General features: G+C 39.0%; 1 protein-coding gene across 3 annotated transcripts in view; it reads right to left on the reverse strand.

Annotated features, from left to right (window-relative positions):
• Positions 1–2772: 2772 nt before the first annotated feature.
• The window catches only part of LOC117396930 (target of rapamycin complex 2 subunit MAPKAP1), a 78953-nt gene continuing 69599 nt past the window's right edge, over positions 2773–12126 (reverse strand). For all 3 annotated transcript variants that reach the window (XM_058986739.1, XM_058986740.1, XM_058986738.1), the window contains 2 exons: positions 5762–5859; positions 2773–4014 (listed from right to left, as the gene is read on the reverse strand). In XM_058986739.1, the coding sequence (XP_058842722.1) occupies positions 3889–4014; positions 5762–5859 (224 nt within the window). In that variant the 3' untranslated portion in view covers positions 2773–3888. The remainder of the gene's footprint in view (positions 4015–5761; positions 5860–12126) is intronic.

Below are 12126 nucleotides of genomic sequence, written 5' to 3' on the forward strand. Positions count from 1 at the left end.
AATTATGCCTTTTGTAGATGAGACCAAATGAGATTGATCTGAAATAAATGACATTGGATGTGTCATTTTTTTGTTTTGTTTTGTTGTTTTTTTTTTTAAACAACCCCAGATGGCATTCTATTCAATTTATATAAGTTCTCATTTTATTATGTTACATTTTTAACTTAAAAGAAGAAGAAGAAAAAAAAACAATCTTGACATCGCTTGCGATATAACTGCATGTCTTCATGCTTTTCGGATTTCATTTTCACCTGTTTCACCACATTTACATTATGTTTCAATTCAAGATTGCTTCTAATATTAAACATATGGGAAGGGTTGTGTGATCATGAGAAGAATACAATCACATTTGCTTAGGATTGATTATTCATTCATTTGGTAGCATCTAGATTTAGACATCCCAATGCACTCCAATTCTAAATGGAACTACTGGTTGCAGAATAAGAATGCACAAGGAATCTACTTTTACTGCTAAATGAATGCTTAATTGCAAAATGATTGTAAAACGAATCCAGAATTGTTTTAGTGTACAAGCTCCTATAGAAACACAACTACTGCACCAATACACAAACAGGCAAAGCCATTGCAACTGCTGTTTAAAAAAAATAAATAAATAAATAAATAAAAAATGATATAATATCTTGCCACATTATCCAGCCCATGGGATATTGTATCAGCACACACGCACAGATGTTTCTGCATTGTTTGAAACGCCAATACAGCAGGGAGCAAACGCTCATTAGCTATTGTTTTACCCTTTTGCTGATCCTTCTGATAAATGTTCCAGTCACTCTGAGAATGCAACCCGAACGACAGCAAGAAGAACGAGGGCGGATAAGAAAATTATTGAGACCTGAAAATGTGGTGTAAGCTCTGGCGGAGTGAACAGCCGTATCGAAGAACGCTATTTTAAGCTAAATTGTTACAGAGTTTTTGTTTTTCTACATGATTAAAGTAAGCATCTATCCAAATTCTAGTGTCTTTCTCAACAGGATTGATCTACCCCTCGTACTATGCACTGGACTTGCCTGACCAAAGAACCATGTTACTGGACGCTCAGCTGATGCATGTCATCGAAGATACAAATTGTCTTAATCCTAAACTGTTACCTCATTTTGTAGTGTAGCAGTATTTGCACTTGCTGTAAACTGCACTATTTAAATATAGATGTTTGCACTGTAACCTTGTATTGCCCTGTAACACATGTAAGTCACCTTGAATAACAGAATCTGCCAAATAAACTACTACTACTACTACTACTAATAATAATAATAATAATAATAATAATAATAATAATAATAATCATCTCACAGCCAAGCTTCTTCAGACAGGTGTCTGTAACTCTGAAACGCACGGGGGTCTCTCAGCGAGGCTGGGTTCTGAACACATTGCGCTGCCTGGGGGCAACGCTGAGCACACACAGTGCTTTGTTCAGCTGGGCGAGCAGGGGTAGAGTGAGGGGCGACTGGCACGCCAAGACAAACAGGTGCATGAATCAGAGTGGAGCACGGCGAAGGGCGAGTTATACTCTGCATCCCCTTCCGCAAAACAATGTGTCATCTAATGGCTTAGAAATGAATTAAAAAAAGGTTATTTCATTGTAGCCACTAATATATATATATATATATATATATATATATATATATATATATATATATATATATATATATATATATATATATATATATATATTAACAGCACACCTGTTTTAAGATTCTGGGAGAACAGACTTTTGCCAAGTCTCAGGCTTAGAATGTATGGTTAGAGAGAAACCAAAACATAAAATAAGTACATTTTTCTCATTTTTCAAGATGGGATACAAGAACCACTGCTGTATCTGACGCCACAAATCTCATTTTTGCCCCATGGCCCTGGAATTGCCTCCTTACTAGTGAAGTGTAGAGCCATGCACCTTTTCATCACTTGGAAATGAAAAGAGTGACGGGGAATCCCTCTGGAGTTACTAAAGCCATCCGTATAAATCTCACTCCTGCCCGCTCTTCAAATCCAGACCGCTGGGCGAGGGCAAGAGGCCAGGGCAGCGGTTATTAAGTGAAAGTTTCCAATCGATTGGAAGGCAGCCATAATAAGGGGCTTGCTTTAATTGCTGTCGGGACAACATCTATTCAAGTGATTACTGCGGCTGCCGACAGGCAAGTTCATTTCCAATATATAGAGATATTTCTGGCTGGAATAAAGAGGCCTCTGAACTGATAAATTGACAGAATGATTGAAGTGTTTCAGTGGAGCCCCAGACACGAATCTCTGCTGTTAAACCATTGGGCTGGTCTTTCCAATTCATTCTTAAGACTACAGAATGTCTTGCAATGGACTGCAGATTGCAACGGCTTTTTAGAGAAACTGGGGTGGGAATATAACTTGGACTAAACGGTGCTATGTAGAACAAGTTCATGTGTTCTAAGCCTAGACAACATATATCATCTGTAGCTTCTGTATAACACTAAACATCAAAATCAATTCTAAAAGGAATACAACACACCTAAGAACATTTACAATCCCCCTGAATTTAAATCATTGTGTGCTTTTTTCCTTTCTAATGCTAATGACGACTTGGAGTAAACAGCTTGGAGAACTGCTTTGTTTTCAGGTGTCAGTGTTTGATGTTTCAAGCCTCGTTAGCTTTTATTATTTATCTCCCCCCCGCCCCCCCCCCCCCGCACTAATACATCACCTTTTGCTTTAAATGACTATAGTCTTTCCGGGAACGCAGTAGTAAAAGAAACGAGATCGAAAACAAGAAAAAAGAAGAAATCTGGAAATGGAAAGATTTTATATAATGTTATCACATTAAAAGAAAACAAAAACAACAAACAAAAAAAAAAGCTTGTAAAAATATCTACTTTCCCTAACTGCCCTTGAAATGACAGTCTGAGCAAAAAACCCAAGTTGTCCTGTTGAACAAAGAGTGATTTTTTTCTTTACATTGTAGGACAGTTAGCAAATACAATGCTGAAACATTTAAAGGTCACAGTAAAAATTACAGGATTTATTTAATTCTCTGGTCATAACAATGCTTTATTTAACCAGTCAAGAAGAAGAAGAAGGTGGTTTCCATGCAATATTAAGGTGGAATCTTTATCAAAGCTCTGAAGTTTGGTACTGTGTCTCTTCCTCTTCGCTAGCTACGTTTACGAAGGAGCATTTACGATCTTTACTAACACTCCCACACACACACACTACAACTCCACAGAACAGGCACTGAAGTTACTATGGCCAGAGTAGGTTTGTCGTATTATTTAAGTTTAACCTGATGTGATTTTGCTATGTACAAATACAAAAACAAAACAAACAAACAAAAGAAAACACCACACAAGTCTGTTCCTTGTGTGTTACAAAAAGATAAAGCTTACACCTTAATACCCATACCTTTTCCCCCTTCCCCTCCTCCTTGTCATATTAACTCTTCTGATGTCAGGAACATATTTATGTACAATTTGTTTGTAGGCAGTGGGTGAGCACTGTGTCTGTAAGGTTCAAGCAAATAAGACCATTGCCTTTAGTCTTCAAGAGAGGGATCTGTATAAAAAATAAAAAAACAAAACACCCTTTCCTTCAAATCTCAGGAAAGGGGTCCCAACTGCTTGTTTTTCTTTACTAAAAAAAGTTGTCTGTTACTTTCTGATATGGCTAGAGCCCCAGGGCATGAGGTGCATAAACACGACGAGGCTTCATCTCCGGGCTCGTCACAGCTCTGCGGAACGGGAGTGGGTGGGTGGGTCGGTCAGTCGGTCAGTCTGTCTCTCTCTCTCGCGCTCTCTCACTGTGGGTCCCCGTATTTCCCTCTTCCTCTTCCTAATTGTCTGGACAGGTCCCTGTCTTGGCCGTGTGTGTGGGTGTGGGGGGGGGGGGGGGGGGGGGTTGGGGAGGTCACTGCTGCCCCGATTTCTTCTCCTTCTGGAAACTGAAGCTTGTCCTCCGGCTCAGCTTCCGTTGTTTCTGAGCGAAGTAGTCTGCCCGAGACGTGCTGGCACGCGATTCCAGAATGTAGTTCACCTGGAAATCGAGAAAAAGAAAGGTGAAGCCAATTCCCCAAAAAAATAAAAGGAAAAAAAACAACTCTGAAGCTCTTTATAGGGTGAGCTGAGGAGTGCTGGCAGTAGTGTCATCTACCTATTCAGAGCATGGCATGTAAATCTAATAACTGATCCTGCATGGGTTACTTTTCACCCAACACTTACAGAACAGAGAGTGACTTTCACCCACGGCAGTAAAGGTTCAATTCCTAGTTATAGCGAGACCTCGATCGAGCATGAAATAGGTGAGATATAGATAAAGATAGTTTTTAATTAATACCTTGGAAATGTCAATATTATCTTGGAAGGGTGTGTGTTTGTATGTGTGTGAAATTAAAACCTACATTACCTTACTATAGTAATTGTAATATGGCAAAATCAACCAGTATATGTACTGTACACATAGAAGTTTGCCTGCAGGGATGGCAAGAAGACTCCCATTGCATAGCAGTTTGATCCATTCCTAGTTTTACTACGAGTTTACTAAGACACACCTGAGCTTGTTACCTATACACTGTGGCTAATCAAACTTGTAGTAAAACCTGGAATGGGTGAAACTGCTATGCAATTGGAGGAGTCTTATTTCCATCCCTGCTGTGTGTGTAGTTAATCCTGGCTTCCCCCAAATCATTTGAACCCATATGAAACGCAAGAGCCTCCTCTCCTGTTCCAGGTCATTGAGTGGCTTGTGACGGACGGACCGAGACGCACTGAAATAAAACCGGTCTTGCCGAGACAAACCCAGTAACTGTCACTAAATCAGAACAGATGTTACTTAAAACTATAACATAACAATAATTCTGGTTTAAGACAGCTCATAAAGCCTGGATTTAGTAGCTCAAATCCGGGGGGTGATGATAACATAGATAATTTGTTAATGGAAGGTTAATGTCAGAATCAAACGATAAAAACGGTCCTTTGGCCCAGTCTTAGCTGGTTAATACCTTGAGGCGCTGAACCTTTACAATTTTATGCACTGTAGGGTGTTACGCTTTCATTACGTTTTATGGCCAAAGGCATAAAAATATAGTGAATATTTTCATGGCCAATAAAACCTTGGGTCTTTGGCTGGATCATACTATGCAACTGGAAACAAAAAAGTGATATTGCAGCGGGCAGAGGAGGACAGGATCAAGCAAAACCATGACATTCTTGTATTTTCCTCTCGGGTATCAGGATGCAGAATCCCAGCCTCCATGCAGCAGCTCTAGCGCTGTGCTTGTGCTGAAGACTGCTGTGAAAAACAAGCAGCTTCAGCTGTCTCTACAATGACTTTAAAAATCGGGCACGTCTGAGAAAGAATTACTTTAAACCCTTTTAATATTTTGATAAATGAGCTTCCGCGGTTTTGTTATTAATGAGTACACACACTCCACTTTTGAGTTCACAAGCAAGTACGGAGCAATTTTTTAAAACCAGATATGCTTTAGGGCAAAATAAAGAAACTATTATTACTATCATCACCATCATTATCATTACAACAACTATTTTTTACTCGTACTATTATAAAAATCGTCATGAGTAATCAGTCTAATTTTGAGCATTGCACGAGTCGTGCTTATTTGTTTTTTTCTCTCCTGTCTGTCTTTCTGTCAGTCTGTAGGTCAGATATAATAATCATAATAATATTATTATAATATACTATTCACAAGTGTCTCAGCACGCTCAGGCACCTACCTTCAGGTTTTATATCTACCCCGGACTATCACAAGTGTCACAGCACCTACCTTCAGCACTATTTCGTTGATGGTAGCAGCATCGGATTCAAAGTAGAGAGGTTTGTAGTCATGACTGCTGAGATATGTGAGTTTAAATATTGCATGACCTGCAAGAAACAGAACGACAGCGTTAGTGCGCCGCCGAAAGCATTTCAGACGCCACGTCTGCGGACAGGGAACAGAACAGAACAGGTGGAGGGCACGAGCGTCCCTTCAGCGCAACAGAAGCAAGTGGAGAGATGGCGACAAGCTTCTCCTGTCATTTCAATTGGAGGTAAACCTCGTCTATGCGGCAGCTGAACCCTTTCTTAATAAAAGATAAAATCCCTGCTTGTCACAATGCAGGAGATGCAAAATCAATCATCTGGGTAGTTAGGGCCCTGTGTAATCCTGGAGGGAAAAAGACTGGGAGCCGTCTGAATGGAGGAACGCACACCACACAACTTCACTGGATAATGGAAGCTAAAGTGCAGGCAGCACTAAAGATGGCACTTAGATTTTGTATACAGTGTGTGTATGTATATATATATATATATATATATATATATATATATAGAGACACACGCACACACACACAGTTTTTTAGATGGAGGGGGGGGTGATGTGTCAGACCACCGTTCTAAACTTTGCCCCTTCGTTTCCTCGTTCCCTTTCTCTTTCTCTTTTAAAGCAGTGCTGTACAGAGCCTGTTGCTCTAGGTTTTATGCAATACAGCAAGGGTTGTCAACACTGGTCCTGGAGAGCCACAATCACTGCAGGTTTTTTGCATCAATGGCTAAAAAAAGTTAGTGTCGACTACTTAAGCAAATATTACAACCAATGAAGTAACTGAAAGGTGGAGTGAAAACCAGAAGACCCTGCGGCTCTCCGGGACCAGGGTAGGCCAGCGTGTTTACAGAGTCACACCGGCACGGACTGCTTACTTAATAAAACAGCATTAAGAATGTATCAAAGAACCCGGTGTTCCGTTAATAAACCATTCTAATAGCACACAATGACTTGTTAGAGCTCCAGGACAGTACAAGAACACAGAGACTCAAACACTACAGCTAAAGAAAGCCACTCTAGCACAGAACTTCAAGGAAAGTTTCTTTTTCTAAGAGTCAGCGTCTATCCCACACCCCGCGGATATTAAGGACATACATTGGGCTACATTCATTTAAAGCATCACCTTAATATTTTCTCTAGATAAATCTGCGGTCAGCAAATTAGAGGCCTCAGCATTCTATCATAATATGTTAATTAAACACCACTATGATCCACTAATCATTAACATAAATTCCCTATCCAGAAATTGTTTAATAATTAAAAAAAACCTTTAAAAGCATTTGACAAATTAGCCTCTGGTGGTGATAATGTCCAATCTATTTTAAAAGTCTCATTGAGGAGAAAAAAAAGCAGAAATTCCTAATTGAAAGCTAATTAGTATGTTAATGTATTCGTGTTTTGTGGTTGCTGATAGAGATTTGAATGCAGAGCTGCTTTAGAAACCATTCAAAAGAATAACACTGATTAGATGGGAGATTATGTGACAGAGGAGCTGGTTTTTTTATGGGGGGAATGGTCTATGTTCTAGACAAGTCTGAAACCTACAGCACACACAGTGTCAATGCTTTCACTTCAATGGTCATTTTCACAGCCTTAACAATTGCCACGCTAATAAATACAAATTTAAAAGCAACCCAGATTCCAATAGTAGTACCCACTGCACGCAATTTCCTAATTCCCAAAAGCAAGCCTTTATATGCTGGTTTGATTGTAGTCGACGATAAATCAATTAAGGCAATTAAGTTGTTCCATGTTTTGGTTTTTTTTTCTTTAAAGAGGGTACAGATAATACTGCTTGAAAACTACAGAACCGGAGTGTCTTGGGAAATAAAACAAAACAAACTGAAAGACAATGCGTCAGATGAAAATTTTAAAAAATGGTTCTGCTAATGGATTTTCAACTGAAAACAGCTTTTACTCAAATCAGTCTTTTCAAAGAACTCTCAATTATAAAAGTAATCGTTCAGTGACAATGATTTATTTTATGTTTTGATTTTTTTTAATTTTTTTTTTTTAACGCTTCCCTTTCCCAAACCAGTTTGGAAAACCAGCAATCAAAGTTACAAAGGAAGCTCCTCAGCTATCGAAATTTTAACTCATATATATATTGACCATGTTCTGATCTCTACTGGCTAGTTCACAAGGGGATCCCGATCAAGCAATCCAATATAGCTTTTCACTCCATCTACACTCGGAACACCCGCTTTACATGAAAGAGTTAACACGGTTTCCATGGAAACATGACCCCCACCCCTCCCTCTCCCTCCTCCCGGGGACCTGAATCTTCCTCAAAACCACCAGCAGGAACAGAGTTAAACAGGTGCCGGCTTCTCCTTGCCCATCAATTAAAACGGCACGCATTTCAAAAGCAAAACTGACATTTACCACTTAATGTACCAGCAAGACCGAATGTCTTCAGCTATAAATACCCACCTATAGACAATATATACGACTCTTTTTTTTTTTTTTACTTTCTCATAGAGGCTGCAGGAGAATAAGCACACTGTAACAACTTCACATTTTTTTATTATTTCACCTCTGTACTAATGAGCCCGACAGAGCGAGGAAGGGCAGGCAAAGTGATAGCTTATTAGCCTTTTATTGCAGAAACCACATGTTTTAACCGAGCAGCTAGAACATGAAGCCTCTACTGTGTTCTTCTATAGGAAACAAGCTCTATACAGCTTTCTTTGAATCCTATGTACAGGTATGTAGAGAACATTACTTGCAGACCACTGACTCTATTGCAAGCTGTGGAATGAGAAAGGCAAGTTCATCAGTAGAATGTGATTAGGCATTTGCAGGTAGTGCATCTAGCATTCATGCCTCACTGCTTCACAATGCAGCTGTGCTTTTCAATCTGCTCCCGATCAAGATGTTACCGTTATTGCTCGGGGAAATAAAATAAAAAAAGAAAAGAAACCCCTTGGAAACGGCAGACAATTTGCAGCTAAGCATGACAAATAGAGTGAAAAGCAGAACAGGAAAATATACAACTGGAATTATGATGAGCAGTATGTGCTACTGTTGCTAACTTGACTCTATAATATAAAGCACTGACATGTACAGTAGTTTTTAAAAAAAGGACGGTTCTTGGAAGTGGACTCCCTTTGCAGAGCCCCAGATAGGAGAGACTAGCTAGCTTGCTAGCTGAACCATGTGAGAAAACCTGAAGATTTCATCTCTTTCTCTCTCTCTAATTAATGAAAGTCTCCAGTGAAGTGTAAAGTTACCGCACACTTTCGAGGAGTTTACATCTCTGTTTGGAGAAGGAGCTCTGTTTTAATTAAAAAGGAGCCCTGGGCTGTGCAGGGCCCACGGAGCAGAGCCATTCCTCTACAAAGCAACCACCTTCCCCTGCCTATTTTAATGGGGTCCAGGACCAATGCAAAAGCCTGGAAATACTGGCAGCCGAATATCCTACCTTTGTTACTAATAAAAAAATAAAAAAAACAGCTCATTCTTTTACATTCTGTTTACAGGAGAAGTTACTGTATCTGCAGCAACGCTGAATGCATGAGTGCCAGTCATGTGTCAGACATGTTAATACCATATACACAGGACACCCACCTGTAATAAAACTGAGTAGGCTATTACGTGCCACTACTTTCATGCCATTTATTTTGCAAAAGCAATGCATTTAGGAATTGTAGCAGCACACTCTACTTACAGATTTTAAACTGCATGCTATGACTACTATAGCAGCTCGTTTGCATTTAGCTACATTATTAACCATTTAATTTTAAATTGCAAATGTAAATAAAATACAAAAACTTTTGTTATTCTCAAGTACGGCTTAAAAAAAAAAAACACATTACGCTGAAGTGATGCCCTCTCTCTGGGTCGATGCCTCCAATAAATAGCGATTTGTTCTACAGAATTACACCCTTACATCTCTATAATTTGTCACAAAGAGCTGTTATGAATGAGGTTATTAAACATGCCTGGGTTTTTACACTGTACTATGCCAACTTGACCTCTGAGAAGGTTGACAAACGTTACAAAAGATACTTTTCCCCCCTGAAGACTGAATGCAATGCATTAATTAGTCCTCATCTGTTCCAGATTTGGGGTTAACTCTCACGGCACCTCTGTCAGCCCCAGAACAAGATATTGAAAGTGCTTGTACCGTCCCTGACATTCAGTGAGGTGCTACCCTTGGGACTGCGGATTTAATTCGATTCAACAAAGCTGAGCCTGGACCAGCTTGGAACTGTAACTCCAATTACCTATATATATATATATATATTATATATATATATATATATATATATATACACACACATTTTTTACACTGTTTATGGGGTATGAGAAGCTGCCCTTCAAAACCAGGATATATGTATTAGAACTAGAGCAGAGATGGGAAACCAAACATCACTCTACAGCTCTGCGGTGACTGAAGTGGAAATACACACGCTAGATAAATATAAAACAAACACACAAACACACATTTTACAAAAAAAAAATCAGAATTTACTGCAAGTACTGTAGCATTATAAAAAAAGGGGGTAGGGGGGTGGGAGGGTATAATATTTTAAAATCAATAAAATATAGAATACATTGTTCGTATCAATAGCTTTAAAATAATAACAAATCCATCCTGTTTCATTCTGGGCCTGTCAGGCTAGGGAGGTGCAAGCACCCAAACTGCCAGAGACAGGCTGTCTGTCTCACCATCAATAGCAATGAATTTTAACAAATGATTCTCTCCTTCCCATTGCGACCTGCGTCTTCCCCGTTTTTCATTTAGGCAAAGAGCATTCCTGGAAAGCAGAGCAGTTTTTAATGTTTTAAAACGTTAAGCACTATTAGGAGACCCTATTTTATAAAGGAGAAGAAGAAGAAATAAAAAAACAGGGTTCCTGATCCTTGGAGCAAGTGCCGATCCTAAAACCAGGTATAAATCTGCTTTCACCTCACCTAATCCACCCTCTCTTTCTGTGTTAGTTTGTTACGCAACGCCACCTAAAAGGAAAAATAAATTGATTTTAAAGTAAACCAGTTACTATCATATCTTATGAATAGATAGACAGAAGGATGACGATCCAATACTGAAGAACAGCTGGAGAAACGATGTAACATTAATTAGGTTTAAAGTTATATTAACATGCTGGATTACTTTCTTTCTAAAAGGATTATTTTTGTGTCTGATCCAAAGCATGCAAGAATATGATTTTAAACTGGATGCAATAACATATTATATATATATATATATATATATATATATATATATATATATATATATATATATATATATATATTATTTGTTGGCAAGTTTTGCTGGTAAAACTTATTGACAATTTTAATGGTTTACCTGAATAAAAAATATACAATAAAAAAATAACGCACACATTAAACATTATGGACTGGATTTGAAATCTACAGATATAAAGCGAGGTCAGAATTAGCACCCATACTGGAGGTACTGAGAAAAAAGCCCACATATTATCTCCTGTAAACTGCCGGCTACATTAACAGCTCAGACTCTGAAAACGCTGTGCCACCCAGTTCCCCATCCACATCCTTCTTAATGAACAATTTATTCCCAGAGAGAACGGGGAATTCATTCGGTCTGTGGCCTAAAGGCTTTTCCCCTGTACAGAATGTCACAGGCTGTCCCTCTGAAGGAGCAGTTTCTTAATTCGGCTTCTCGAAGGTGTTTTTTGGGGGGGTTTTTTCCCCAGTTCGTCCAGTAAATCAAGACTCAAACTGCGTACCGAACCCGGCACCGGCAGCAGCAGCAGCAGCCTTGCTTTAGGAAGAGATGGTAAATAAATCAGAATGCACTAAGCGCTGCTTCCACATGGCAATCGCCTCCTTTATTGCATCGGCACCTCATCAATCACCCCATTGTCTGCTTGAAAGGCGAGCCTTGTAAATGTCATATCCACTCAAACCCAAGGAGAAGCGAATCAAAACACGCCGCAGACTTTTTAATTGGATAGTGTAATTAAGCTAAAAAAAAAAAAGAAACACACACAACCCCGGTAGACTGCTGCCTTTGACAGGACAGATGAAGACCCCTTTTAATAGGGCTATGAAAACGTATTTGCTAAAAGGATGAGGCAATGTGTAGCATACGATTGGGCGCCCTTTTGTGTCAATTTTATTTATGATTTAAAAAAAAAAAAAAAAGATAGAGGTAGAGAGAGAGAGAGAGAGAGAGAGAGAGAGAGAGAGAGAGAGAGAGAGAGAGAGAAAAAAAAAGGAAATAATAAAAAAAGGGCCAGGAACTTTCTGTTTCATTAAATGCATCAGTTGTTTTAACTGTTTGTGTAATGAACCAATTAGGAATTACAGCAATATAAAAGCCATTCTTTAGATAC

The sequence above is a fragment of the Acipenser ruthenus genome, chromosome 15 (genome assembly GCF_902713425.1).
Source record: "Acipenser ruthenus chromosome 15, fAciRut3.2 maternal haplotype, whole genome shotgun sequence".
Classification (NCBI taxonomy): domain Eukaryota; kingdom Metazoa; phylum Chordata; class Actinopteri; order Acipenseriformes; family Acipenseridae; genus Acipenser; species Acipenser ruthenus.